The sequence below is a fragment of the Halichoerus grypus genome, chromosome 1 (assembly GCF_964656455.1).
Source record: "Halichoerus grypus chromosome 1, mHalGry1.hap1.1, whole genome shotgun sequence".
In the NCBI taxonomy this organism is placed as follows: Eukaryota; Metazoa; Chordata; class Mammalia; order Carnivora; family Phocidae; genus Halichoerus; species Halichoerus grypus.
In genome coordinates, this window is record NC_135712.1 from 198345027 (window position 1) to 198372715 (window position 27689).

The window sequence follows — 27689 nt, forward strand, 5'->3', positions numbered from 1 at the left end:
ACAACTTCCCGGATAGGGCTGTGGTGGGTCACAGTGCAACCTCCAGCCGGGAGGATGGGGTGGCTCCCACTCCTGCTGCTTCTGACACAGTGCTCAGGGGCCCCTGGTGAGTGCCCCCCACCCTGATCCCCATTTGCCTTCAGGAAGGGGTCATCCCTGGGCCCACCCTGCTATTCAGGCCAGGAGCTCACTTTCCTACTGGGCATGGAGCCAATGAATGCTCTTGGCTTCTTGTGCAGAGCTGGGTAGCCCCAGGAATACATCTGGACACTGCCTATTCAGGCCTGCATTAGAATGCCTGCATTAGAATTAGAATGTCTGCTATAGCATTGAGGCAGTGTGGGAACCGCACAGATGCATGCGCACATCAGGCAGTTATCCCTCATGAGCCTAATCTAACCCTCTAACCTAGCGTATGCCCTGCTGCTGATGGGAGCCCAGACTTGGAGTCAGAATGCCTGGGCTGGGCCTCTGCCTGGGTAATAGGACAGCTCTGAGCCTTAGTGTTGCTGAGATGAAATAAGCTCCACAGGGCAAGCACCATCACCCACTGCTCTCATTATACTGTAGGTTTTAGACCTGAGCCTAGTGCCTTGCCTAGTAAACATGACCACTGGTGATAACTACCATGTCTGGGCCTGCTTCTCCCCGTACAGGGGTCTGACCCTTGAACGTGCCCACAGGGTCCATCCCAGAGGCCTTGTAGCTTTGATCCCCTGCATGAAGTGTGGATGTGCGGACATAAATGCACTGACATGCACGCCCACCCCCGCAGGGCAGCGCTCGCCCTTGAATGACTTTCAGGTGCTCCGGGGTACGGAACTGCAACACCTGCGACACGCAGTGGGGCCCGGGCCTTGGCAAGAGGATGTGGCAGATGCTGAGGAGTGTGCAGGGCGTTGCGGGCCCCTACTGGACTGCAGGTGAGTGACTACAGGACTTAGGTAAGACTGGGTGGCAGGTGAACCTGGGCGACCCTGTGCCTCGTCCTCCCAGGGCCTTCCACTACAATGTGAGCAGCCACGGTTGCCAACTGCTGCCATGGACCCAATACTCACCCTATACTCAGCTGAAACGTTCGGGGCGCTGTGACCTCTTCCAAAAGAAAGGTAAGTGGCTGTGGAGAAGGTGGGCCAGGGATAGGGCTGCTGAGGCCTCAGGCCTTGTTGACAACAGGTCTCTTCCTCCCAGACTATGTGCAGACCTGCATCATGGACAATGGGGTCAAGTACCGGGGCACGGTGGCCATCACCACTGGCGGCCTACCCTGCCAGCACTGGAGCCATAGGTTCCCCAATGACCACAAGTAAGACAGACACCTCCCCTCAGTCCCTGCCCGGCCCGGCGCCTGCCCCCACCCCAGCACGCACTGAATTGCTGCTCTCTGCCCCCAGGTACACGCCCACACTCCGGAACGGCTTGGAGGAGAACTTTTGCCGCAACCCTGACCGGGACCCCGGAGGTCCCTGGTGTTACACGACAGACCCTGCAGTGCGCTTCCAGAGCTGTGGCATCAAGTCCTGCCGGGAGGGTAAGCGGCTCTGGGTCGAGACTGGAGGAACATGCCCACGCCCGTCCACGAACCCACCGGCCTGTCTTTCCAGCCGCTTGCGTTTGGTGCAATGGCGAGGATTATCGCGGCGCAGTGGACCGCACAGAGTCCGGACGCGAGTGTCAGCGCTGGGACTTGCAGCGTCCGCACGCGCACCCCTTTGAGCCGGGCAAGTACGTGTGGGCGGGCGCGGCATCGCGGGGGCCGGACTAGGGGAGGGCCCAGGACTCCAGGGGCGGGACCCGGGAACACGGCAGGGGCCACCCTAGGCCCGAGTCCCAGGGTCTTGTTCGCGCCCCGCTACCGCCCCCAGGTTCCTTGACAAAGATCTGGACGACAACTATTGCCGGAATCCTGACGGCTCCGAGCGGCCCTGGTGCTACACCACCGACCCGCAGGTGGAACGAGAGTTCTGCGACCTCCCCCGCTGCGGTAGGGCCCGGGGGCGGGGCCTGGGAGGGCACCTGGGAAACGTGAGGGGCGTGGCTTGCCTGCGGAGAGAGGAGGGACTGGGCGTGACCCGGCGGTGGGCCCGCGGGCGTTGTACTCGGCCTCCGCCCCGGCCGCGGTCTCAGCTCCCACTCGGGCTCCGACCCGTCCATCCAAGGGTCCGAGGCACAGCCGCGCCACGAGGCCACGACGCTCAATTGCTTCCGCGGGAAGGGCGAGGGCTACCGGGGCAAGGCCAACACCACCGCCGCGGGCGTGCCCTGCCAGCGGTGGGACGCGCAGAAGCCTCATCAGCATCGTTTTGCGCCGGAGAAATACGCTTGCAAGTGAGCTGGCGGGCCGCCGCTGGGGGGCATACCTTTGCAGCTGGAACCTCAGGAGTGGGGTCCCGGGGCGGAGCTTGATTGAAGGTGGGGGGAGCGCAGGGGGGCGGACTCCAGCCGGGGGCGGGGCTCCAGCCGGAGGCTGGCCGGCCGGTGGGCTGCGCCCCACCAAGAACTGAGAGGAGCGCCCGCCCAGGGATCTTCGGGAGAATTTCTGCCGGAACCCCGACGGCTCCGAGGCGCCTTGGTGCTTTACGTCGCGGCCTGGCATGCGCGTGGCCTTCTGCTACCAGATCCCGCGCTGCGCCGACGACGTGCGGCCCGAAGGTAAGGCCCAAGCTGGGACTGGGAGCTTGGAGCCGGAGGGCTGGGACGAGAACCGGCTGACGGCCGCCCCCGCCCGCCGCAGACTGCTACAACGGCGTGGGGGAGCGGTACCGCGGCTCGGTCAGCAGGACCCGCAAGGGCGTCCCGTGCCAGCACTGGTCTGCGGAGATGCCGCACAAGCCGCAGTGAGTCGGTCCGCGCGCCCAGCCCCTCCCGGACCAAGGCCACAGGCTCCCCTAAGGCGGCACGCCGTCACCTCTCTAACTGGAGCCCGGCAGGGGTTTGGGATTACCCTGCTAGGACTTTGCGTCCTCTCCCGCCCAGGTTCACACCCACCTCCGCCCCCCACGCGCATCTGGAGGAGAACTTTTGCCGGAACCCGGATAGGGATAGCCACGGGCCCTGGTGCTACACTACGGACCCGGGGACTCCGTTCGACTACTGTGCACTGCGGCGCTGCGGTAAGCGCGACACTCCCTCGGGGCCCGCCCCCAGCCTCCACCTTAGAGGGCTGGCTCCCTCAACGCAGGTGAACTTGGTTTTTCAGATGATGACCAACCACCGTCCATCCTGGAACCCCCAGGTATGCACTTGGGCCAGGCCTGGGTTGGGGCCTCTTAGGGGCCTCCATCCAGTCGGTTTCCCGAGGCCCATTCTATGCCCCAGACCAGGTGGTGTTTGAGAAGTGTGGCAAGAGGGTGACCCGCCTGGACCAGCAGCGCTCCAGGCTGCGTGTGGTGGGGGGCCAGCCTGGGAACTCGCCCTGGACAGTCAGCTTGCGTAATCGGTGAGGCACAACTGCCTCTCCCCAAGAGAGGAGCCGAGGGCATATCCTTATATCCTCTGCACTTATACCTGGGGAGTGGGAACCTGTCCCTGGCCTCGGGGGTCTTAGCCAAGAGATTGCAAGTCCAGCCTGTGTCCCAGAACTCACTGTTCTCTCCTAACCTCTACTCCTTCAGGCAGGGCCAGCATTTCTGTGGGGGTTCCCTAGTGAAGGAGCAGTGGGTACTGACCGCCCGGCAGTGCTTCTCCTCCTGGTGAGCCTTGGGTTTGGGGACCCAGCCCCACCCCCCTGCCTTCATCTTCCCCTTAGCTACCTTTCCCAGGTGAGCCTTGGGGCAGCAGACTATGAGTCATGACTGATCTAGCAGAGCTTCTCCCCCAGCCATGTGCCTCTCATGGGCTATGAGGTGTGGTTGGGCACCCTGTTCCAGAACCCACAGCCGGGGGAGCCAGGCCTGCAGCAGGTCCCCGTGGCCAAGATGGTGTGCGGGCCCTCAGGCTCCCAGCTTGTTCTGCTCAAGCTGGAGAGGTGTGTGACAAGTCAAGAGGTGTGAGGTGGGGCTGAGCCTTGTGGGCTTACATGCTGAGCACCCTCATTCCCATTAAAGACCTGTGACCCTGAACCAGCGAGTGGCCCTGATCTGCCTGCCCCCTGAGCGGTATGTGGTGCCTCCAGGCACCAAGTGTGAGATCGCAGGCTGGGGTGAGACCAAAGGTAAGAAAGAACACCGTGCAGGGGCATGGACTACCCCAGGCCAGGAGGCCTAGCCTCAGATCCTACCCAGAAGCCCTCTCCTCCTTCCCATTCTTATCACCGTAGGTACAGGGAACAACAAAGTCCTAAATGTGGCCTCGCTGAACGTCATCTCGAACCAGGAGTGTAACGTCAAGCACCGCGGACGCGTACGGGAGAATGAGATGTGCACTGAGGGACTCTTGGCCCCTGTGGGTGCCTGTGAGGTCAGTGCTGGGGCACCCATTCCCAGCTCAGGGAGGGTCCGGGAACCTGAAAATGTACTACTTTATCCCCAAGGAAGCTAGTGTCTGCCTTGGCCCAGGGCCCCCTTACCAGTTCTTCCATCTACCAGGGTGACTACGGGGGCCCACTTGCCTGCTTTACCCATGACTGCTGGGTCCTGGAGGGAATTATAATCCCCAACCGAGTGTGCGCCCGGCCCCGCTGGCCAGCCATCTTCATGCGCGTCTCTGTGTTTACGGACTGGATTCACAAGGTCATGCGGCTGGGCTAGGCCCAACTTCGATCCCATGTACTTGGGAGAGGACAGAGTTTCCTGTCAGACATAAAGCTGCCTCTCCTCTTCACACCTCTGCAGGGTGCTTCTTAGCCTCTGCTGGGAAATCAGTTGGTGTACGCCCTTGCTAGGGCCTGAGTGGCTCAAGCCCAGCAGAGCTGGGCTGGGAGACCTCACTCGAGGACTACCTTAGCCTGTAGGCGGGGTGGAAGGGCAGGGCCTCACTAGTTCCCTAGTTAAACTGCTGGTAAGAGAAGGGTGGTGTAGGGCAGTTTCTAGCAGAAGAGCCTGCAGCAGAGGGAGCCAGCCTGGTGAGATCCCAGTTGGCCCTGACAGGCAGCAGCTGAGCCTCTCACTGTCCCCTCCCCGTCACGCTGGAGGTAGGTGAGGTCCTTAAGGCTACCACACCCAGGGCCTACAGTACTCTGAACCCCAACAGTGAGGCTGGGGTTAGGGATGGATGGGTACAAAGTACCAGCAGGAACCAGACTCTGTGTCCTGTTTATTATGACCGTATAGCCTACATTCCTCGGCTCACCCATCCATGAAGCCCAGAGCCCAGGAATCCCCTCGCTGGTCCGCCAGACCCCGGGGTTCTCCAAGAGCCAAGCGCGGCTCCTGCAGGGAGGCGAGGCTTCAGCTGCTCAAGTGCGTGCGCAGCCAGAGCACAGCGTTCATGAAGCTGTCCGACTCCACCTCCACTTCTGAAAGCGCGTGCGTGCTTTTGGGATAGAGCAGGAGCCTGCAGTGGTTGTGCAGCCACGTTTAAGGGTGGCGGTTCTCCCCTGCTCACCTGCCCACCAGCTGCCAGGGCCGGCCTGCCGCACTCACCGGACAGGCACGTGCCGGGCCTTGAGGGCACGGTAATACTCCATGCCCTGCTTGAAGGGCACGCGCCGGTCCTCCTGGCCCAGCATCAGGAGCAGCGGGGTCTTCACCTGGGGGTGTGGGGAGTGGTGGTGAGCAGGGCCCCGGGGCTCTGGAGAGACTGGCAGTGTACCGGGCAGGGGGACGGCTGCCTACCTGAGGGGTGTACTTGATGGGTGACTTGTCCAGCATCTCGGCCCACACGCTGAGGTCTGGCAGGCAGTCGCTGCTATAGGGGAAACCAGCCTCCACCACGCACCTGCAAGAGACCGCACTGAAGCAGCCCCAGGAGCCCTGGAGCCCGCGGGGGCTCCGTGTCGGGGATGAGGCGACACAGAGAAGGGCAGGGGCCTGCGGAGCACACCCACCAGTCAGGGATGTCAGTGGAGCCCATCATGGAGGCGATGTTGATCACAGGGTTCCTCGCCACACAGGCACCATAGGTCTCAGGGTACTGACCAATCAGGTGGCAGGAGAGAAAGCCACCGTGGGAACCACCCATAAGAGCCACTCGGTCAGCGTCGAAGTGTTCTTCCTGGAGCACCCGCTCTACTGCAAACTACAGGGTGGGGCAGAGTGTGCTGCAGCCAGCTGCCCGCCCGAACGGAACACACCCCAACAAGTGACCCTCCAGCCTGTCCAGAAGCCCCGGCCCCTGCTACCTGGACGTCCTTCACATCCTGCTGGCCCACATTGCCGGGAAGGGAGAGGATGCTGTCCTGGCCAAAACCCGTGGAGCCACGATAGTTCACTGGAGGCCAGGGAGGAACCAGACAGGGGGGTCAGCGACATTCCCAGGCCCCTGGTCGCGCTTTCACCCCTCTGTGAAGTGGGCCTTGGGGCTGGCTGCTCCACAGACTGTCGAGGCGCAGGGGCCAAGAGATTTGAGGCTGTTGCCCAGTGACCACAGCACCCTTTCCATGGAAGTCCCTGGTAATGGCTGCCAGGTCCAGGCTGCAGACAGGCCTGGAGACTAGGGTGGTACCTGTGCTGCCTGTCCACCCCATCCCCCTCCACAGCCCTACCACTGCTGCAGGGCCCTGCTCACTCACCCAAGAGTACTGCAAAACCCATCTTGCAAAGCATGGCTGGGAACAGCATCCAGGCAGTGACAAAGGATGAATGGGGTCCCCCTGCAGACATGGAGCAGAGAGTGAAAGAGCCGGCCAGGACGGGCAGTGGGAGGGCAGCAGCTCTTAGACCAGATGCCTACCGTGGGGCATGACCACCATGGGCACTTGGGTCTTATCCGGAGGGTCGCTGGGCTGCAGAAGGATTGCTTCAAAGTCAAGGCCAGCTGCAGGGAGAAGGCAGGAGTCAGCAGAGCCAGAGCCGCTGCCCAGGGGCTTCCCCAGCCAAGGCCTGAGCCATAGCTGCAGGTCTGGGGCTGACCGCTGAAAGAAAGATCTGGTCCGGGACACCTGGACCCCAGGAGGCTCATACTCCTGCCCTAGTTAGGGAGCCCCACTCTGTCAGGACAGCATCCCAGATGAGATGTGGTCAGAGGCCTCAAATAAGGCGGTGTCTTTGGGCCTTGGTTTCCCTACCACAGAGCATTTGGCTTGGTGATGCCCAGCCCTGATACCCAGAGTAGGCGCCCACATACCCAGACACTACTCCCCAGGAGCATGCACAAGCGGAACAGAGAACCCCCCCGGATGCAGGGAAGGTGACCACAGATGCTGTGTGCTGGGGAACTTGGGAGGTGTCCCTCTGCCCCGGCCCAGCTCACCATACTGCAAGTTCTCTTGCTCTGGGGGTGGCTGCAGTACCCGGATGGCCCAGGAAATTTCGGGAATAGGCTCGGCCTCCTCCAGGGACACCCACAATACTTCTTGTTCCTTCCCTGCAGGAGGCAGGAACCCAACTTTCTGCCAAGGGGAAAGAGTGTGTCATAGGTGGCCTGGCTGCCTCCCTGCCCTTCCACCTCTGCCAGGGTGGGAGATGGGCAGCTCGCACTATGCTGGGCCTTTTACCCACCTCCACAAGGTACATCATAGACTCCTGTTGTGAGCTGGTATATGCAGAGACGCACAAAAGCACGCACCCTTTCCTCCTGAGCTTTTAGGCTCTGCTGTCTCCTTGTGCTCCATTCCACCAGAGGACCAGGCACTTTCCCAGGCACCCTATTCTTTATAGAGCAGACTACACCTGGTGGTTCCTCTCCATGGGCGCCAGACCCTTGTGGACCACGCTGGGCTGGGCCCATGTCTTGGCCTCCCACACAATGACCAACCCCAGTCAGACTCAGGCCAGCTCCCTGACCTGGGGAGCTCAGGCTGCACAGAACCCTCACCTCCTGGCCTGGGGCCCAGCAACACTCACCAGGCTTGGGGGCAGGTTGGGCGTGGAGAACTGTGCCACCATGAGGTCCTGGTCAATTGTGAGCAGCTTCCAGCTTCCACCTGACCCCCCTGGAGAAGGCAGATGCCACCACCTTTCCCACCAACTCCCTGCACGGCCAGAGTCCCAGGCCGGCGGCTCTATGCCAGGGTGCCCCTTTCACCCCGAGAAGCAAAAGAACACCCACAAAAAGACTGTCACAAACACCCCACTGCACGCAGCCCTGGGTGAGCCTCCTTAGTCCCTTGTTCATCCAGCAGATGCAAACTAAGCCCAGGGACTGCCAAACCCGGGGCCACAGCAGACGCCCATGGCACGTCCACCCACGGCTTCATGACTGCAGTCTGCAGGGGTGGCAACTAGGCCTAGGGGGTTGGAGTGGTGCTGATTCTGGGCTTGGGGTCCAAGGAGATTCTCTAGCAGAGCCCATATGACAAGGTACAGTTTCGCACAATACTTTGGAATCTTGTGGAGGAAGGACTACAGTCAGGGCAGGTAGAGGACTCAAAAGACATTTTAGGGGCAGAATCACAGGCCCAGATAAGAGGAAGATGAGGGAGCCAACACAGGGTTTCTCATGGGCCCTGGGACAGCAGAGTTGCCTCCGCCTGAGGTTTGGGAGGTCGGGGAAGGATGACTCTGGCAGATCTTGGCAAGAGAGAATTTTGTAGGTTTGAGAAGCAGGGCCAGGATGTGCAGAGCAGAGTGGAGCAGGGGAGGCAGTCTGTTGGCTGGGAAGGTCCTGCATGGTCAGGGTCCTTGCGAGACGCAGTGAAGGCTGCAGGACAGTGGTGCAGAGTGGCCAAGGGTGCCAGTGCTGGCCCATGCACCGGAGCTCCCGTCCCGCCCCTGGCCTGGCCGGCCTGCACCCCAGCCCCGCTCACCAGCTGTCAGGGAGCTCACGCTGCCCATCTGGGTGTCCACAACGAACAGGTCCTGAAGCAGAGGGGAGGCCACGTGTAGCACCACAACCCCCAGCCCTCTGGGCCCCTCCCCCCACCTCCTCTCTACCCTCATAGGGACCCCGGGGCCAGGCCAGGGCTGTAAGCAACCATGGCAACGGCTCCTCAGTTGCCATGGGTAGTGGTCTGGAAGCCTGGACTCAAATCCCAGCCCCATCGCCACTTGCAGAGGGACCTTGGGCGAGGAAAGGAATGCCTCTGAGCCCCTGAGCTAGCGTGAGGAACAAATGATCTCACACTCAAACAAAAAGAAGCCTGGCGCACTGTGGGTGTCCCTACCCAATCCCTAGGAGAAAGCCTCTGTCCTATCTCCATCGGTATAGTGTTCGGGGGCCCACCTAATGGCAGCCCCCTGGCCCCCCAGCTGGAAATGCCTGGGGGAAGGGGAACTGCACCTCTGCCTCAGAAAGGCCAAGCGCTCTGCTGTGGGGCACCAGGGTAGGCAGGGCCTGAAGGGGCTCCTAAGACCTTTGGCCTGGGCATTCCACCCAGCAGTATGCATATGCTCTGCCCCAGGCCCAGGGCCCCTGGAGGCTGGTCAGAGGGGCTGTCTCTCAACAGAGGGCCCCTTACCTGCCGGCTTCGCTGAGCTGAGTCAAAAACCACTCTCTGGCTGTCAGCTGACCAGCATCCCAAAGGCAGCAGGCTGCAGTAGATCCCAGAGAAGTTCTCTGCAAAGATGGGAGGGCTGAGGCCATGTCCAGCGGTGGAGGTGTGGGAGGTCAAGCCTATGAGGCAGGCTGGGCTGCTGGGGAACTCCCCACCCAGGGCCCCTGCAACTGTGACAGAACGGCAGTCCTACACATGGGGGTGCCCTAGGTGATGGGCAGCTGCCTAGAGAGGGGCCCGGGGCCGGAGGCCTCTGAGGGCCCGGGAGAGGCAGAGCTCAAGGGCTTCTGAGAGAAACCATAGCTGCTCGGAAGAAATGCACTGGCTCTCCTATGAGCTGCTCTCGCTGGGCCCCTGGTAGGCACCTAGCACTGGAACCAAGATGACCCCTGTCTGTCTGTCCATTATGGTGCTCAGCAGAGTGCCTGGCAGAGGGGGCTGAATCGATCCCACTCATTTAACCCTCACTACAATGCTATAAAGAAAACAAGGGCTACCACCTCCCACAGATAATAAATGGAAGCTCAGGGAGGCGAGGCCGCCATCCAAGGACACACAGCTAATAAGGAACAGCTGGGATTCAGACCAGATTCCCCACCACTGCATCCCCACAACCCAAAGAGATAAATAGGCCATGACTTTTCTACAGGACCCCTGGAGCCGACCAGGTGGCCTGAAAAAAGAGACCTCATGTCCTTGGGATGGTCCAGGATCCCAAACAAAGTGGTGAGCACCTGAGACTCTGACCAGAACTTCTCAGCCAAGAGCCACCCACCCAGAGATCCCACTGACTCAAAGGCTTGGATGGGACAAACACTACGGTGGGGTCTGGGAGTGGGACAATGCAGCACCCTTGAGCTTGGAGCCTTTCAAGCAGGACATTCCAACCCTGTGTGCTGAGACCCCTTGGAACAGAGCCTTTAACTGGCCACTGGAAACATGGGGATGAAACCATCTAAATCCCCTGCCAGCTTGGGCCACTCTGATCTCAGCTGTGGTCCAGCTGACTTCCTTCTCTCAGAACTGTCCCATGGTGACGGCCCCACTCCCTGTTCAGGCTGGGCCTGAAGCTGGCCCAGCAGGGAGGGACACTCAGACAGAACCCAGCATGGGGCTAACAGATGGCAGGAAAACAGAACTGCAGGCTCCACTGCACACCCCTTACCTCCTAGCTGCCGAGGCACGACATCCACCACCACTGAGGTGACCTTGGTATACCAGTCATACTGCAAGAGAACACAGTGGTCAGGCCCACTGGGGGACGGGCAGTGTGCTGAGGGCACAGAACTCTTTACCCATCCTCTTCTCTGACAGCCCTAGGGAGCCTCAGGGGAGGGGAGGACCTGAGGCAAGCCTGATGTATTTCCTTCCCGGTGACCTGGATAGATGTCCGAAGGGGCCTATGACTTTCCCAAGGAGCTCTTCTTGGGCAAGGACTAATACTCTCTAACTGCCGGCTGTATCCCAGCCCCTTGTACAGCCTGACCATGGGCAGATGAGAAGCAAAGGGAGGAGCATTCTTGAAGACAGAGAATGCTCTAAGGCGGTGGGTCCTGACGGTGCAAAGCCCCCCACACCAGCACTCTCAGCCTCCAGGTCCTGCCCTGGGAAAACAGGCAGAACTCACACCATCACTGCACCCAGGACAGGAGGTCCACTGAGGGGCCCATGGGGAGACGAAGTGGACCCTTCATCTCTCATCCACCATCCCTTCCTTGTGCTGACGACGCCCACCCTCCTCCAGCTCACCAGACACAGCTGGCTACACTGATGATGGGGGACCAGAGATGGGTACCGCAGGTAGACGATGCGACACTGGTCTGGGCTCAGACGGGGAGAAGACACAGCCAGAGAGTCATCCGAGAGAAGCTCTAGACCAGAGGAAAATGTGAGCATCACGCAGGCTGGCAGGGCCAGTGTATGTCAGCAAAGCACAGGTGGGCACCAGCACTTACCACACTGACCCCCGGTGAGGTCCACATAGTATAGGGCTGACCTGGAACCACCAGAGAGACACTCAGCTTCAGAGCCAGCCTGAGCTGCAAGGCCCCCTGCCTTGCCCTGCTTCCTCACCTGCGATTGGTGCAGAAGCGGATGCCCAGCCGGAAGGGCTCATGCCACCAGCCTACAAACACCACGCCCGTGTCTCCAGGAGCCCAGAATGCCTGTAGACAAAACCCCGGGGCAAGTGTGAGCAAGGGGCAACAGCTCAAGCAGGGCTCCCAGACTCCAGGAGTGAGGCAGGCCGAGTCAGTGCTAACCTGTCCAGGGGACACACTCTCAGGGACCCCCTCAAGCACAGAGATGTTGCCACTCTCGACGTCCAGCACACAGAGCACAGGAGTGCTTTTGGAAACCATGTTTTCTCCCCAGTCTTCATAAAACACAAACTGATCCCCCTAAGAACACAAGATACTCAGTGTCCAGCCTGTCTTGCCTCCCCAGTTCTGACAGGCACGATGTGGGCAGGGAGCACACGAGCCCTAGGCTGCCCAGAAGGGCCTTTATGGACTGGCCGTAAACATGAGCACCTTGATGGCCTGGTCTGGTTTCTTCGGCCTGGCCATCTCATCATCGCTGCCACTGATGTCCAAGGCTTTTGTCTGAAAGAAGGACTCAGCCTTCGGGCGCTTCTTCTCTGCGACATACAACAAGTGTGTCTCCGAGTGCGACCAGGACAGGCAGCCAAAGCAGTCTGGGTGTAAGGAAGGCTGATCAGGGGGAGCCCTGGGCTCCAGCTGCCCCTCCTGTCCACCCTGTCTGCTCACCAGCCAGCTGCCTACCATCCTCATACACAAGCCCGTGTTTCTCCAGCACCGACAGGTTGAAGCTCTTGAGCTTCCGGTTCTTCTCCCAGACCTGAGGACATCTGGGCATCAGGTTACCTGCCCCCCAACAGAGCCTCATCTGTGGGACTGAGCCCCCAGTCGCCCACCACCTGGTCCCATGCAGTCTCACCTCCAGGAACTGCTTCTCCTCCCCAGGGCTCGTGCCTCCAGCTTTGCGCAGCACGGCTTTCATGGCGCCTGAAGGAGAGTCTCTGCTCAGCAGCCTGAGGAGGACATGCGGTAGCAGGTCAGGGTCACCACCCACACAGTCCCATCCTACCCCTTCCTGGCCACAACCTCCTAGACAAGATTCTTGAGACTGCTCCCACATCTGCCCCTGCAGCCCTTGTAGCTCCACTATGGCAGTTGGCCTTGCCTCTCCTACCTGGGGCAGAGGCTCTACTCTCCCCAGCCTCCCTGAAGCCCCATGGGCTCTAATCCAGGCCCAAGTTTGGACAAAGCCTCCAGTGCTTATCAGGCCATGTCAATAGAAGACCACCTGAGCTCCCAAGAGGCAAGAACCTGGCTCCTGGCCTCCCTTCAGGGCCCTACCTGCACCAAGACACATGGCAGGCCTTCATAAAAGGCTTGCAGATGGCTGTGGCCTTGCCCACAAGCTTCTTCCCTCAAACTTACTCCCCCCGGGTCTCCACACTGTTGCCCGCGGGCCCTGAGAACACCACTGAGTCCCCATCGTGGAACACCAGGTACTGGCGGCAGAATCGAATGTTCTCCATGCGTTCCAGGTCCCTCTGGGTCCACTCTGTGAGGAGAGGCATGAGACTTAATTTGAGTTGACCAGTCCCAGCACAGGCTCCTCTCAGCCCCTCAAGAGGAAGGCCCAGCCCACGTCCCCAGTCTGTCTTGATGTTCTGGGAGCAGGATGGACAACACTTGGCCACAACTCAAGTCTAGGCCTGAGGTGATGGCATGTCAGAGAGAAACCACTAGTCTGCTCCCAGCATCCACCCCCATCCTAGAACTTGAGGGAAGCCAGGCACGTGTATGGGATATGGTGAGGGGTGAGACTAAAAGGCCCACACCGTGTATCCCGGTCTGAATTCTACTCCCACACCCTCAACTCATGCACTCAAGGACACCATGCCACAACACACCGAGCAGCGTCCCCCATACACCCGTATGTAGGGTCCTCTGAGGGGTGCACCCTCCCACACCCACTTTCTCCAAGCCCCGTCTTCCTCCACACACTCGTGTGCACTGCCAAGCAGCAAGCCCCTCCACATCTCCTTCCTCTCCACGCGAGTGCACGGCTCCGGAATGGGCCCGCCACTCGATTCCCCTCCATACACACACCGGTGTGCACCGTCCGGTAGCGGCCCCCGTACTGCGTGAGGATATCCGGGCCCAGGCAGGCGGCGCTCAGCGTGGGCTGGCGGCTAAGGCCCCGGTACAGCGCCGCCGCCTCCTCGGGCTCGTTCAGCAGCACCTGCGCAGGGGACACACCAGGGTCAGGCCCGGCCCGGGCTGCAAGGACCACGGGCACCGCGGGCCGAGCCCTCACCTGGCGCTCCATGGTACCTCTCGGCCGCCGGGGTAGGGCGGTGCCTGCTGGCGCCCGGAAGTGAGGCTGCGGGGGGCGGAGCCAGGAGCGACCCACCCCCCGCCCTGCGTCTGCCACCGCCGCGCCGCGGGAGGGGCGGGAGCTTCGACGAATGAGCGAGGACCCTAAGGAGAGGGGCGGGACCTCGAGGGTGAGGAGGTGGGGCCTGTGAGAGAGCGATCTGAGCTTTGGACCCGGGAGTCCTGGAGGCGTGGGGGCAGGGGCTTCGAGGGGAGGCGGCCAGAGGCCAAGTCCCAGGCCTGGTGCTGGGAGGGGAGGGAATAGGGTGTCCGAGGAGAGGAGCTAGCTCTAGGAAACGGAATACAGGATCAGTCTCTAGGCTGGGCGAGGCGTGTGACCGACGACATGGCCCGCATGGGGAGGAGGCGAGGCCCGAGTCGGGAATAGCCGGTGAGGTGAAAGAAGCTAGGTCGGACGGGGGTGGACCCTAAGAAGGACGAGGCCTGGGAGGGACGCAGATCAATGGATCTTTGAAGATAGGGGCGGGGCGGGGGCAGAGCCCAGTGAGGGTCGGATAGAGGAAACGGAGATGAGGGCGTGGCCCGGAGAGACGGGGTTGGAGCCGAAGCTCGCCCCAACAGGCATCACCCGCAGCCCTGGGACTGACCGTTGGCTCCCTTCTTGTCCATTACGAGGCAAACATTCACCAGCAGGTGCCAGTCCCTGCCCTGGAGGGGCTCCGAGGTAGATGGGGAGAGGAGCGCGCAGAGCCCTGGGTTGCCGGGCAAAGAAGGGCGGATGCTGAGCTCTCAGGGTGTCGCCTGGGCTTATCGGCCACCAGGCCTACCCCAAGAGCTATCTGTCCCTGCAGCCCTCAACTGCCCTGTTCAGTGGCACCTTGCTGGGGATCGTAAGCCAGTGGGTTTCTGCCTGCCCCCCCCCCCAGGCCTCGTCCAAAGCTCTTGGGTGCAGAGGGCCTGACGGGGGTCAGGCTCCACCTAGAATCAAAGAGCTTCCTGTGGACAGGAGAACCTGGGCAGGCAGGCCGACTCCCTCAGCACAGTGGCACAGAACTGGATGGGCTATGATGGCAGGGAAGGGCAGGAGAGACTAGGCACCAGTCAGGCTATAGGGATGTCCCCTACTCCATATACCTTGAGCCTGGCTGGTCTTCCACACCTCAGAGACCTGGCTCCCTGCACTCTGCCTTGCCTCTGACTGAGATCCCCACTTGCCTGGCCTGCAGCTTCCCCTTCGCCATCAACCACATCGGACTAGTTAAGTAAAAACAGTTCCCACTTTCTGAGGCCGCTTGCATTTGTGGGCACTGAGTATGTACAGGCCTGTCAAGGCCAGAACTGAGAGCAGAAAGGGTGACCACAGCCACCAATCTGAGTGGAAAGGTTGGAAACTAAGATGTTCATCACAGCGTTGTATATTATATTAAGGAAAACCAGGACCATGGTGCCCGGTCTTCAGGGTATGTACAGTAGACTGGCTATAAACTCATCATGCAGCTGTCTGGAAGCCGGGCATTGGAGGATAAACACCTAATTACCTGGGATGAACATGTAGAAATAAACAGGAGTCTAGAAAACAGAAGGTACTGCACCTTCTGGCTTCTGTTTAAAATGAAAAAGATAAGAAGGACCTACATCAAGGTATTAACTCTGGAGGAAGGTCAGAGGTGAGGCTGATACTCTTTTCTTTATCTGCATTTTAAAAATCTTCTAGCAGCTCTGGGCTACTTTGGTAAGGAGGTTCTCCCATCCTTTTCGGGAAGGACTAAGGTCTGGCAGCCTCCAAGAGTTGAGGGATTGAAGGAGACACAGCAAGGCAGACAGGTGTAGCGCTTGTGGGCAGCACCAGGGGGCAGCACCTGCTCACCTGGCTCACCAGGAACCAGGTTCCAGAAAGCTGTGCCCCTGGACGCACAGGCCTCGGATGCACAGTCCAACAACAGCTGCGCAGTGACCTAGCTGCTCCCTCCAGGTCCAAACTTGGGACCTGCCACCGACGTCTTTGTGGAGGGCCCGTTGTTTTTGGCAGGCTTGGTGCAGACAAAGCCATGGCCTCGCCAGCACGTCTACAACTTGGCCCTTTCCCTTTCCCTTTAACTGTGAACAGACAGGATTATCCCACGTTTGGGGCTTTGTTCCTCGGGCTAAGCCTTCCCACTGCAGAAACCATCCCAGAGACAGTCTGTAAGTTGTTTATATCAAGTCCTTTTATTCTGATACCACAGAATTACCTTGTCACAATACAGGGGGAGGGACACCGAAGTACCACGAGTTCTCACAGAGCACAGGAGGACGGCACACAATTCACAAGGTCATGTGGAGGACTCGGGTCATTGCACTTACAACTGTAAACTTGTTTGTTTGACTTTGTACAGCACTCTTCCCCCCTCAAATAAAGGAGAGAAGGAAAGAAAGGGAGGGAGGAAGGGAGGAGAAAGCAAAAACAAGACATGGAAGCTAGCAGAGGAAAGGCGTTGGGCAGCCACCACTCTCCAGGGCACTGCGCTTGGAGAGCAGGAGCTGATGTGATCCCAGAGGCTGAATGAGGCAGACACGCACACACATACACATTCACACGCTTGTTCACATGCATACACACACAGTATCTCACGATTTCCATGGCTCTCCAGCGCCACCCCAGTGCACATGGGTACCCAGGGAGACAGAGATGATATCTCTGAGGAGTTTCGGTTGGTCAGGCCTGTCCCTCTGACCCTGTCGGAGTCCACGATGACAAGTATTTACAGAATGGGGGGAGGGTGGTAGGAGGGCAGGGGAAGGGCCAGTAGGCCAGGACCATGCTGCCATGGCAAAGTATCTGCCTGGAAAATGCCCCCACAGGCTCCAGAAGACAGGCCATAGTTACTACCACTGCTGCCCTCTCATCATGGGCCTCGAGACCCCATTCTCTTCCTAAGGACTAAGTGTGTGTGTGTGGGGGGGGTGTCGCTGCAAAGTGAGTGCATTGGGCCCTGGAGTGAGCAGAGACAGTGCCCTTGCTCATGACACTGAGGAGGCAGGTGTGGAGAAGGCCTGGACTGCATCCCAGAGACCCTTTGCTCATTTGGAGATGTGCCCGATGCTCCCCACCGCCCGAGGCACCCAATGCTGGTCTCTCAGCCTCTGGCTGCAGTGTCCCCCAGAGCCACGGCTGCATCTACACAAAGGTCAGGACACCTGTGGCCCAGAGAGGCCTGCTCCAGCCGCCTTCACACGGGGTGACGGGTACAGAGGTGTCCTGTGGGTAGCTTGGGGAGTGGGGAGTGGCAGATGTCAGAAAGTTCAAACTCAGAGGGCTTGGTCCGAAAGGAAATTTGAGAAAAAGTCAACGTTTTAGAGCCTGAGACTGGGCCTGATGGAGGCGGACCTGCTGCCATCTCCCTGCCTGCTCCCTGTTCCTGGGCCCATCCCCTGGCCTTTCATGGTAAGGATTACTGCCTTGGTCCCCACTGTATCCAGCCACCGGGCACATCCCCGCACAGACCTGGCCCTGGGTAGTCAGAGGTGATGGAGAGTGGCCTCCCTTAGCCCTTGCTCAGACGGGCTCTTAACAGCCCAGGCCTGATCTCTGGGATGAGGCAGATGTCCTGGGGGACGGGTGAAGCCCAAATCCAGGAGGACCAGGGTCGCAGGCCCAAAAAGAGGTCGACAGCCTCCTGTCCCATCCACAGCTGCCAGAGGTGGGCCAGGATCCCCCTCTGAAGGGCTGTGTAGACCGTACTGGAAAGCATGAGAAATGTGGACCCCTGAGAAATGCATGGTGCAAACCAGAGCACACTGGAGGAAGGCCAGGCCTCGGGGGGTCGGGTGGTCACTGCCTGCCGCATTGCCGACTTAGTCAGAGAGAAGCTGAGGGGCGGTGGGATACCTGGGCTTCAGGGATGAGGGTGGGCAGGGAGGTTAGGTCCTGGGGACAGATGGAAAAAGGGTCACAACACAACCTTCTGTGAATTCTGCCATTGACAAGCTTCCCAAGAAACTCAGCTTGAAGCTACTGTCTATGGGAACACCTGCTCTGGTCCAAGATGACTTTGTCAGCTGTCCTCACCACAAGGGCCAGAGGTCCAGCTCTTCCTGAGCACCTGAGCACCCTGCGCCCCAGCCTCTATCTCTTGGCTCACAGACCTTGGAGCTGCCCAGCTACAAAGGAGAGGCAAGGAGCAGGTGTAGTCAGGAGCTGGGGTCCCTAGGACATAGCCAGACCCTGCCCTTGGCCTGTGTCTCTGGCCAGAGACACAGGCCAGCTCTGTGCCTGAGCCATGTCCCACTGCACGGGGTGGCCAGACACGCCTGGCTCAGGGATGGGATGAGAGGGGGAGCAATTTACAGATGGAAATCCTATAGCAAACCTTCAGAATGTTCACCCACACACTCCTGTGTGGGCCCCACCAGCGTGTCTACTCCAGAGGCTTCTTTTCACCTGCCGTCCTGGTCCGAGAAGCCCGCAGGGCATGCGAAGCCCTGCACTGCCTACGCCACAGCCTGGCACGCTCAGGCAACAATTCCAGCAGGTCCTCACTAGCTCGTGCAGAAGTCAGCTAGAAGCACTCCAGGAGGAGAAGTTCTGAGGCAAAAAGAACTCCCAAGCAAGAGGGTCGAGCATTTAAAATGGATGAAATCGTGCAAAAAGGCTGTGAGCTGTGCATGCCTCACTGCAGGACAGGCGGTGACTCACCTGGCAGCAGCACGTCCTGCCACAGGTCAAACATGCCACAGACTGAGAATTTCACACACACGGTGGGAGCAGGGGGCGGGGGGCGGGTTGATATGAGCATATCTATCCAGTTTCTCAATTGCACGTTTGCAATTGACTCCTTATACATAACATGGAATTTATTAAATATTAACAGTTGTCTTTGAGGGTTTATATTTCATTGCATAGAACGTTAGAGATGAGACTGGTGGGGGTGCCCAAGAGGAAGGGAGGCCCCCAGGGTAAGGGCCTTGGGGAGGAATGCCACCCAGTCCGCCAGGTGGGTGGATGGTGCCATACCCCCCAGCACAGGGCTCTGGGCCCGGCCCTCGGCTGGCAGGAGCCCTGGCCCCTCTGCTCTGAGCATGCCCACTGGTGATGGCTTAAGAAGGACTGGATTGCACAGTAAACAGAGGCGGGCTGAGGGGCCTCCCTAGACCTCGCCCTGGGGTTGTGCTCTTGGTGGCCTGCTGCCCCCTATTGCTTCTGAGTCAACATTCTCCCTGTGCTGAGCAGGGGCAGAGCAGAGAGGAAACCAAACCATCAGTCACAGGAGGTGGTGGAGGGGAGAGGCAAGGAGGTGAGCAAAGAAAAAGAGAGAAGGGGGAGAAGGAGACAAAAAAAGAAAAATGCTTATGAGGTATACATGTAAATCAAACTGAAATGATTAAGGCTGTTCTCGAAATCAAAAGAAATCCCCAGGTGTACGAACAAGGAGCTGGCTGGTCGAGACAATGGTGGTGCTGCTGGGATGCTCACGATGGCTGGGGGCGGGGGGGGGAGGGGGGATGGCTTTGAGATGGTGGCAGGCGGGCTAGCATGCTGCCACCCATGGGCTGGGAGAAGCCTCAGCCAGTGCCCACGCTGCTTTTCGCTGCTATGGCCTCTTATTTCAGCGATGAGACAGTGTTAGGTCCTAATGTTTGTAAAGTTCTCCCAACCCCACGCTAGCCACACGGAGGTCTGCTCTGATGTCACCCAGAGGGCAGGGTGAGGGGAGCAGGGCCCTGTGGCCACAGAGGGATCCGGGTCAGCTGGAATGTGAAGGAAACGGAGCCCGGGGCCCCCAGCCCTCAGTCAAAGCCCCTCTCCAAGGCTGTGGAAAAACTTCTGGCATCGTGGAGGGAGGGCAGCGTCCATCAAAAACAGGCAGCCTGCGCCCAAACTCTGTGTATAACGCATAGGAAGCCTGGCTGGCCGGGCCGCAGTGGCAGGGTGTCCGGAGAGGGCTCCTCCCTCCCAGCGAAGGCTAGGCCTCGAAGGTGGTGCCCTGAGGAGAGCAGGGTCTCTGGAAAGACAATCACAGGTCCCCCGGGCCAGTGGTCCCAACATGTCCAGCAGATGCTTCACCCAGGCAGCCGCTGTTAGAAAACGTCCTCAACTGAGGCCTGCCTGCCACGTCCCACCTGGTGTGAGTCTTTGGGCCAAGGGTTTGCCAGATTGCAGATGCTTGGAGGAGAGAAGGCGGGAGGCGGAGGGAAAGAAGGAAAGAAAGAAGGATGTCGTCAAGAACTGTGGACGGCTGCTTCCCATCCCTGCCATGCACCGCTGGCCTGACCCCTCCTCCCCCCGGGGGGGGCCCCCCCACCTACTGAGCCTTGGGGAGATGCGTGCTTGAGCAATTTTGAGGTCACGAAGAGAAGGACAGGAAGTGAGAAGAATCCAGTTGGCCAGGAAGGGACATTTCTTGAATATAACATAAGTTGCTTCAGAGTGAGGAAGATGGGATTTTGTTTAAAAGGGCCAGCCTCCCCCAGCCCGCTTCTGAAACGGTCATAGAAGACACCAGAGGACGGGCACTCACAGAAGCATTGACCGCTTGGCCCAATTGTTAGCCAAACGCCAGAACTTGAGGGAGACCCCTTTAACTACAAAGTTAGTGATCTCAGTGGCCACCCAGGTTTTGTGAACAAAACCATGCCCGTGGTTCCTTTCACTCCTCGGTGACGGAGCCCTAGGCCTAAGCCCAGGGTGGGTTCCGCCATGGCCCCGGCCCATGGGCTGCCCTTCCTTCCCTTCAGCACAATTTCTGATTTCACATCTGTTCCGGGGCAACTCCGAGGAAACATCCGGCTGGGTGGGAAAGTGGCAGGGAGCCCGCCGTCATGGGCTGAAGGCAGGAAGAACGCTGGGGGAGCCGCACTGTGGCTACTGTAATTTGAATAAATTCTGGGCTCTTTACTTTGGCCTACAAAGCCCACCGGAGCTGGCTCCCACCCCCTGGGACTTCACTCCTGACACCGTTTCCCTCCGCTGTGGCTCTGGCCATGCTGGCCTTTTGCCTGGTCCCGAAGCCCACCTGTCCCATCCCAACATCATCCTGCCTCTAGCCTTACCTCACACTGCCCACTCTCTTCAGAGCAGCCCCGGTGGCCCATAACCCTGCCTCCCTGGCTTCATAACACTCATCACCTTCAGAAATCACCTGTTTAATCTTTTTATTTTTTTAGCTTATTTATTCTCTGTCCCCCTGAAATGGACTGTCAGCTTTGGAGGGCAGGGACTTGCTTTTGTTCCCTGCTGTATCCCTAGCACCTGGAACAGGGCCTGGCACCCGCCTAGGGCCTGACAAACATTTGTGGAATAAATGGATAAGTGGATGGAAGACTGGGCCTTTCTGGTGCCCCCATTGTTCCCCCAGACAGGCAGCCCTTTGGAAAGTACACCCAGCTCCTTCCTACAAGCAGCCCTTGCCTGGGCTCCCTTGTGATCTGCTCGCTGCCTCTCTGGCCCTGCCACACACGTGCCTGCTCACCGTGAGAAGCGTCCAAACCTCTGTGCTCTAGAGCCGAGAGGCGGCAAAGGAAGGGAAGGGAGAGGGTCCCAGGCTTACGGGATGGTAGAAGGTGGTCCCTGGCTGGTCACAGAGCAGCGCCACTAGCCAGGCTACCCTCCCCGCCATCCTGGAGGACGCACGGCCTCCTCCTCTGCCATAGAGGCAGGGCTGAGGCCAGAGAGGGCTCCGGGAGGAGGCTTCTCACCCCGTGTTGGCCACTGCAGCTCACACAGAGCCAAGGCTCCCATGCGGAGGCCCTTCCACTCTCTCCCTGGGCTGACCTGTCTGGGGGCTGAGACCGCCTGCCTGTCCAGTGACCTCCCCCTCCTCTCTGTTCTATTTCCGTCTGCCTTGCTTCTCATTCTGCTCTCCCATCTGGCAGGTCAGGAGTTCAGCCTCTGAAGTCAACGGTGTTTGAAGCTCAGGCCCATGGCTGCTGAGCTCGGCAGGGTTGGGGACTCTGGCCTTACCCGACTGTCTGGGGCAAAGTCACCAGCACCAGACTCAGGGGAAGGGGCTTTGGAATGGTGCCCAGTGCACAGCCCCCAAGTTGAGGGGCACGGTTGGCTCTGCTGGGTCCTTCCCCAAGGTTACTACCTGAGTCATCTCAGCCAGCCCAGGGGTCTCTGCCTCTCGGGTAGCTGCCAGACCCATCACAGCTGAAGGAAGCCCACCAGCCTCCTCCCAGTTCACACTTGGAGGAGCTACGTGGGTCTGGTCAGCCAGGCCTTGGACCTTCACCCCTTCCTCTGCCCCACCCTACCCTGGACCTGACACTCACTGTTATACGCAGAGTCCAGAGCTGTGCCCAGGCCTCTGACTCCAGAGATTTTTCCACAGCAATGATATCATCTCCCTTCATCTCTTCAAGAGCCTGTGGAGTATTTACAGAGGAGGGTTGGGAAGGAGCCGCATCCCAGAGGGCCCTACCTACAAACTAAAGCCAACTCAAGGCTGTGAGAGCCCTGGGGTGGGGGTGGTAGGGGGTGGTGGAAAAGGACAGGGGCATGTTGGCCCTAGCTTCCCTTCGCTGGGACCTCTATTGAGTTGGCCCCATGTTAGGGACTCTCTGTGCATTGGGTCTCTCCTTTTCTCCTCCTCCTCCTCCTCCCACACTCACAGGAGAGGGTACCGCAGCTCTGGCCGCATCACCCACCGCATCACCAGACTCCTAGAGGATCCCTCAGCACCCCCACAGGAAGGGAGGCTGGGTCTAGGCAACTCATACTTACCCTGCAGGGCATGGTCACCAGAATGAGGAGAACTTTTTGCCAAAAGCAGAGACAGCTGTGACAGAAAAAGGAGAGAGGCATCAGGAAATTGGCCTAGACTCCCTCCGAGTCGGGGCCATTTGGCACGGTGAAGCCAAGCCCAGCCCAGGGGCAGGGACACCCCCTCCCCCCACTGCTGCAAGATAGCCACTGCGCAGCGGCAGGTAGACCTTGAGGCTCGCCTGTGGCTGACTGGCTGAGCCCGCCATCATTGCCCAGACCCAACCTCGGCCACAGTAGGGCCCCGGGGCAGCTGCCCACCACGGACCCAGCTACAGGCAGTACTTACCTTCCGTCAGCTTGCCGGCCTGCTCTGCTGCCCCACCAGGGAGGATTTTGGAGAGCACGCTCTCACCATCGGCGCCTGGCTGGCCGGCAGGAGCCCCTGGGGTCCCTCCAGGCCTGGCTCCGGCCTTCATGCCTAGGGGGAAAGAAACCACCGTCAGAAGGCAGGCTTGGCCCTTCAGGCTCTGAGTGGGAAAGCGACCCTGAGGAATCTGAACATGAGCAGCCGTGAGGTGGGAGGGTGAGGAGGAGGAGAGAGTAATGAAGAGAGAGGTGTAAGAACAGGAAGTTAGAGAGGTGGAAGGAAGCAGAAAAAGGGAAATTGAGGCAAGTAAGGAAGGAGAAGAGGAGGATGGAAAGACAGAAGGGAGGAGAGAAGGGGAAGGAAAGAGCTAGTAAGAAGCTGTGGTCCTGGCCCTGCACTTACCAGTCCCTTCCAGGTTCCCTGCCCAGAGCTGCCTGGGCCTGAAGGCCCCAGTGCTGGTGACCCCACTAGCTCATTCTTTTGTTTTGTTTTTTAAGATTTATTTATTTATTTTAGGGAGAGAGGGAGAGAGAGAGAGAACACGCATGGGGGGAGGGGCCAGAGGGAGAGAATCTTCAAGCAGACTCCCCACAGAGTGTGGAGCCCGATCCCATAACCCACGAGCCATGAGATCATGACCTGAGCAGAAACCAAGAGTCGGACGCCCAACCCACTGAGCCACCCAGGCGCCCAACCACTAGCTCATTCTAACCCCAGGCTCGTTTTCTGTTGGGAAGGTCTGCAGAGCCCTGGGCACCTTCTCGGGGAGCAGTGCGGGTATGCGGTGCAGGGGGAGCTCAGGGCGCCGGTGGGTGCAGGGAGAGGGCAGACCAGGAATTCTGGGCCATGGCTGAGGGCACCAAAATATAGGCTCACCTGCAGGTCCAGGTCCTGGTGGCGGTTGGGCCTGAGGAGACCTCCCCTGTGGGGGTGCCTTGGCTGTCCCTTTAGAGCCATTTGCCTGCTCTGCCCGTGGCTGCAACACAGAACCCACAGCTGAGATAGCGTCCGACGGCCCTGCCCACGCCCATCCGGGAACCGAGGGTGTGTCCCAGCTGCAGCAGCAGCACCTGCCCTGGGTAGGATCCGTGTGCTGGAGCCCTACTTACCGGTCCTGCTGCCTGGGGGCCCGAGGCTGTTGTGGGGCCCGGCTGAGCCTTCCCTGCCGGCTGGCTGGCAGCAGGGGCCGGGCCCCGGGCAGCTGGCTGGCCCTGCTGCTGCAGCCGGGCCTGCACCGGGGCCTGCTGGGGCGGCTGCGCCCCAAGACCTTGCTGCTGCTGCTGTGTCGGTGGCTGGCGCGATACTGTCGCCGAGGGGGTCTGCCTCGATGGCGGCGGCTGTGACTGCTGCGGCCCGGGAGCTGCCTGCCGACCTTGCGGCTGCGGCTGGGGCTCTGGCTTTGGCTGCGGCGTAGCGGGCCCCGTGTGGGCCTGCCGGGAGCCCTTCTTGCTGTCAGAGGCGTGATGGTACGCTGACGGGGCACGAGCTGGCTGTGAGTATTCAGCGGAGCTGGGTACCCAGGCTGACCCTTCTTCTGCATGGCCGGGGCAGGGCTGGGCTGAGGATGGGCCGGGCCTCGTGGCGACCCAGGTCCCGAGCATGTGGTTTGGCAGCACGCCGGCCCGGCTCCTCGCCAGCGTGGCGGCCTGAGTGCCGCCCGTGGTCACCGTGGTGCCGGTGTTCCTTGGCTGAGGCGTGGCGGCTCGGGCCACCCTCATCATGGGGCCACAGGCCCTCCTCGGGGGGCTCATCGTAGTCGTGGTAGCTGTGCCTGGCAGGGCCTCGCTTCTGGGAGGAGGAGGAGACTGCATGGCCCCCGTGGTGCCTGAACCGGTCAGAGCGGGCATCCCGGGGCTTATCAAACCAGTCTGTCTCCTCCTGGCCCAGGTGATACGCTTCAGAGACCAAAAATAGAACACCATCAACCCCCGGGCTGGCCGCAGGGGGAGGCCCAGCTGAAGCCATGCAAGGAAACCAGAGAGTGGGCGCCACAGCCACAAGCATTAACACTAGGCCCCCAGCCCGCCCCCCCACAACCAGGGCCAGGGCGCGGGTGGAGCCGCCTGCAGCACGGCCCCCACTGGATGAGGCGCCAAGTCAGGCCCCTCTGGGACATCTCAGGGCCCAGGGCCCCATGGGCGGGCAGGCCCCCCGGGGTGCCGAGCAGCTGCAGAAATCACCCCTGGCTGCCATTACCTTCGCTGTCGGAAACTACGCAGTGGGAGTCATCCAGGATGTAGCCCTCCTCACGCTTATATGTGTGGGCCCGAGGCCCGTCCTTGACGTGCTCCTGGACGTCAGGCATGGAGTGGCTGGAGCAGAACTGTGGGCAGGTGTCCCCAGGAGGAAGGGGGCCGCCGGCAGGGCGGGGCCGCCCCAAGGGGCTGACGGGGCTCTCCTCTTCAGAGGTCTGGCTCCGCATGGGGGGCCGGGCCCGGCCGTGGGCCATGCTCAGGGATGAGAGCTTGGGGCCTGCTTTTTGAAGTCGCTCCACGGCTTCCCGTTCCCGCTCATATCCTTTGCCCCGGCCACCGAAGTCATGGCTGGACAGCTTCTCCCCACTGTATGCAGATGCCACCCGGGACCGTCCGCTCCCTCCATACATGCGGTCGTCCTCCTCCACTGGGTCCCGGCTGGACACCCCATAGTACCTCTGCTGCTCGTACACGTTCTTCTTGAGCCCGTAGGTGATTTCGTCCTGGAACTTCCTGCCCCGAGAGGCTAGGCTGCTGCTGACTGCAGGGGAGGGGTAGGAGGCCAGATCCGACTCCACGTCCTTGGCCTCTTCGATAGGTGAGAACTTGGAGATCTTTTGCTCCATGCCCTGCTTCCGGTGCTTGCTGCGCTTTGAGGAGATGGCAGCTGGTGCCAGGCTCTTGGAGGGATGCTTGGGCCCCATGGGGCCCGGACCGTACTTCTCTGCTCGAGCCCCGTGTCTGTAGTCGCTGTCACCGTAGTAGTGGGCACTGGTTGGTCGGCCATTGCTCTCCACACTCCGGTGGTGGCCACTCTTCCCACGGGGGTCGTAAGAGTCCTCCTCGGATTCTTCCTCCCCTCTGGTGTAGCAGCAGGGCAGTACAGACCCCTCCAGGATGCCTGGTTCTCCGGGCTCTTTGCCAGGACGCCCGCTGCTGCTCGGCCCCAGGGGCTCCAGTCGCTGGCTCTCGGGGGCAGTGGAGGTGCTGTCCTTGGTCAGCTCACTGATGTCGTCAATCATCACATAGTTCCGGGGGACATTCTGCTCCAGGCTGGTGTAGTGGGAGTCAGAGGGGTAGGTGGAGGCTGAGCTCAGGCTCACGCTGCTACGGTCGCTGGCCCGGGGCGGCTCAGCAGCTTTGCCTTGCTCGTAGCTGCCGCTCGCTGCTGGGCCGCTGTAGCTGCTTTCAGATGCGCCTGAGGACATGGCCACGACAGGGCTGGCGATCACCTCATAGTTAGTGGGCACCTTCTGTTCCAAGTCGGCCAGTGATGTCTGGCGTGGCTTCTGGTGGGGGGCACGGCTGTCGGCCGGGACTGGGAAAAGAGTGCTCTGTGTGGTTGGCATGGGTGTTTGGGCTGCATAATGGCCTGTGGGACGGAAAGCCTGTTGGCCTGGCAGGCCAGGCTCAGCTGGGTAACTGGTGCCAGGAGGAAAGGCAGGTGCTGGGTATGTGCTGGGGCCAGGGTAGGTGGGTGCTTGGTGGGCCGGGAATCCGTTCTGGGTTGGCCCACCACTGCCTGCAGTGTACTGCGGGGCCGGAGGTGGGAACCGGGGCTGTTGGAAGGCAGTGGGGCCGGAGGGGGTGGCAGGAGCAGCGGCAGTGACAGGGAAGTCTGCGTACTGGCCGGCAGGAGTGGCACAGCCCTGGAGCCGCAGCTGGTTGAGCTCGCTGTCCGACAAGTAGTCACGATGCTCACCGAGCCCACGCAAGGGCGGGTAGTCACGGCCGCCTCGGTCTTTGGCCAGAGACTCTTTCCGCTGTGTGATGCCCAGCTCCAGGTACTTGAGCTTGGCGTCGATCTCCTTCTCCTCCTCGTCCAGCTCCGCTTGCTTCTTGCGCAGCTTGGTGGACTCATGCTCCACCAGCCGCAGGTCCCGGTCCAGGTCCCGGAGCAGGCTGGCCTTGGTGGCAGGGACAGCGGTGGGCCCCGCCAGCCCATGCTGCAGCAGGCTGGCCGCATACAGCTGTGGGGGGGCCTGGCCAGCCAGGGGCAGGTGAGCCTCCTCTGGAGGGGGGCTGGGCAGTGTCCGCTTCACCTTGCGGACCAGGCCGTTGGGTGGCAGCGCCGACACCTGAGACAGAGGGAAGGGCGGGCAGCACTGAGACCCAAGGTGTGGGTGACTTGGTGGGGCAAAAGGTGGAAGATCCCTGGCTTGGGCTGGCCTCCATACAGTGGTTTCTCTGATTCACCAGGCAGCCTTGAGGCCGGCCCTGTCCCCGCTTGGTGGAGATCACCACTGGCCGGCGATCCTTTCACAGCCTTTCTCCCTCCCAGCATTCTGGGCAGCGGCAGGGGAGGGGAGGAGCAGATGCCCCTCTGTGCTGGTCTCTAGGACTGGCTTGCCTCTGAGAACCTCTAGTACACAGGGGCTCTGAGATCCCCTGCCTGTGTCCTGTGGGCTGGCCACCCTCTGTCTCCCACTGAGTGTCCTGAGGTGAGGAGGGTACAGTCTGGCTCTGGGGTTAGGTGTAGCAGCCGGTGGGGACCAAGGGCAAGTGGAGGGCCATGGACAGAAATGGAATGCTTCCTGGGTGCCCAGCAGGCTCCCTAGAAGATCATGGGAAGGGGCACGTGCTGACTGTATGCCAGTTACTG

The 27689-nt window shown here is 60.5% G+C and overlaps 4 protein-coding genes across 12 annotated transcripts in view; 1 reads left to right on the forward strand and 3 right to left on the reverse strand.

The window, feature by feature from the left end:
• Nucleotides 1–1610, reverse strand: part of RNF123 (ring finger protein 123) — a 31142-nt gene extending 29532 nt beyond the window's left edge. Inside the window, exons 1-2 of the mRNA XM_036123849.2 lie at nucleotides 1486–1610; nucleotides 1059–1204 (exon numbers count right to left, since the gene is read on the reverse strand). The gene's annotated coding sequence lies outside the window, so the exon portion shown is untranslated. The remainder of the gene's footprint in view (nucleotides 1–1058; nucleotides 1205–1485) is intronic.
• On the forward strand, nucleotides 19–4761 carry MST1 (macrophage stimulating 1). Of its 7 annotated transcripts, XM_036123855.2 has the most exons (18): nucleotides 19–106; nucleotides 776–923; nucleotides 997–1109; nucleotides 1192–1306; nucleotides 1395–1531; nucleotides 1605–1725; nucleotides 1866–1984; nucleotides 2160–2328; nucleotides 2522–2652; nucleotides 2735–2837; nucleotides 2977–3113; nucleotides 3200–3235; nucleotides 3319–3439; nucleotides 3615–3692; nucleotides 3821–3967; nucleotides 4047–4153; nucleotides 4259–4398; nucleotides 4527–4761. In XM_036123855.2, the coding sequence occupies exons 1-18, from the start codon at nucleotides 55–57 to the stop codon at nucleotides 4686–4688; spliced, it is 2136 nt and encodes a 711-aa protein (XP_035979748.1). In that variant the 5' UTR covers nucleotides 19–54; the 3' UTR covers nucleotides 4689–4761. The 7 variants fall into 7 exon arrangements, with proteins under 7 accessions (XP_035979748.1, XP_077934215.1, XP_077934219.1 ...); XM_078078089.1 differs by lacking the exon at nucleotides 3615–3692 and having other exon boundaries at nucleotides 40–106; XM_078078093.1 differs by lacking the exon at nucleotides 2735–2837 and having other exon boundaries at nucleotides 40–106; nucleotides 3324–3439.
• A 402-nt stretch (nucleotides 4762–5163) lies between these two features.
• APEH (acylaminoacyl-peptide hydrolase) lies at nucleotides 5164–13887 on the reverse strand. Of its 3 annotated transcripts, none has more exons than XM_036100543.2 (22): nucleotides 13823–13887; nucleotides 13615–13747; nucleotides 12937–13063; nucleotides 12431–12524; nucleotides 12256–12331; nucleotides 12004–12167; nucleotides 11734–11871; nucleotides 11546–11637; nucleotides 11428–11468; nucleotides 11222–11343; nucleotides 10638–10698; nucleotides 9437–9534; nucleotides 8786–8837; nucleotides 7884–7972; nucleotides 7291–7429; nucleotides 6772–6855; nucleotides 6611–6691; nucleotides 6221–6309; nucleotides 5927–6117; nucleotides 5715–5817; nucleotides 5523–5629; nucleotides 5164–5433 (listed from the first exon to the last, which is right to left on the reverse strand). In XM_036100543.2, exons 1-22 carry the CDS (start codon nucleotides 13832–13834, stop codon nucleotides 5328–5330), a joined length of 2199 nt encoding a protein of 732 aa, XP_035956436.1. In that variant the 5' UTR covers nucleotides 13835–13887; the 3' UTR covers nucleotides 5164–5327. The 3 variants fall into 3 exon arrangements, with proteins under 3 accessions (XP_035956436.1, XP_035956435.1, XP_035956437.1); XM_036100542.2 differs by having other exon boundaries at nucleotides 13510–13747; XM_036100544.2 differs by lacking the exons at nucleotides 12937–13063; nucleotides 13823–13887 and having other exon boundaries at nucleotides 13615–13750.
• A 2140-nt stretch (nucleotides 13888–16027) lies between these two features.
• The window catches only part of BSN (bassoon presynaptic cytomatrix protein), a 91028-nt gene continuing 79366 nt past the window's right edge, over nucleotides 16028–27689 (reverse strand). The window contains 8 exon segments of the mRNA XM_036100545.2: nucleotides 16028–19984; nucleotides 22544–22598; nucleotides 22872–23003; nucleotides 23769–23868; nucleotides 24002–24402; nucleotides 24405–24461; nucleotides 24464–24787; nucleotides 25089–27165. Of these exon segments, the coding sequence (XP_035956438.2) occupies nucleotides 22558–22598; nucleotides 22872–23003; nucleotides 23769–23868; nucleotides 24002–24402; nucleotides 24405–24461; nucleotides 24464–24787; nucleotides 25089–27165 (3132 nt within the window). The 3' untranslated portion in view covers nucleotides 16028–19984; nucleotides 22544–22557.

Coding starts and splice junctions, on each gene's coding strand:
- APEH (XM_036100542.2), bottom strand. Junction 12,332..12,430: donor AGGAGAAGCAGTTCCTGGAG/GTGAGACTGCAT, acceptor AGATGTCCTCAG/GTCTGGGAGAAGAACCGGAA. Junction 8,838..9,436: donor CAGCTCAGCGAAGCCGGCAG/GTAAGGGGCCCT, acceptor CCTCTGCTTCAG/GACCTGTTCGTTGTGGACAC.
- MST1 (XM_036123855.2), top strand. CDS start 55: ATGGGGTGGCTCCCACTCCTGCTGCTTCTGACACAGTGCTCAGGGGCC. Junction 107..775: donor ACAGTGCTCAGGGGCCCCTG/GTGAGTGCCCCC, acceptor CCACCCCCGCAG/GGCAGCGCTCGCCCTTGAAT. Junction 1,110..1,191: donor TGACCTCTTCCAAAAGAAAG/GTAAGTGGCTGT, acceptor TCTTCCTCCCAG/ACTATGTGCAGACCTGCATC.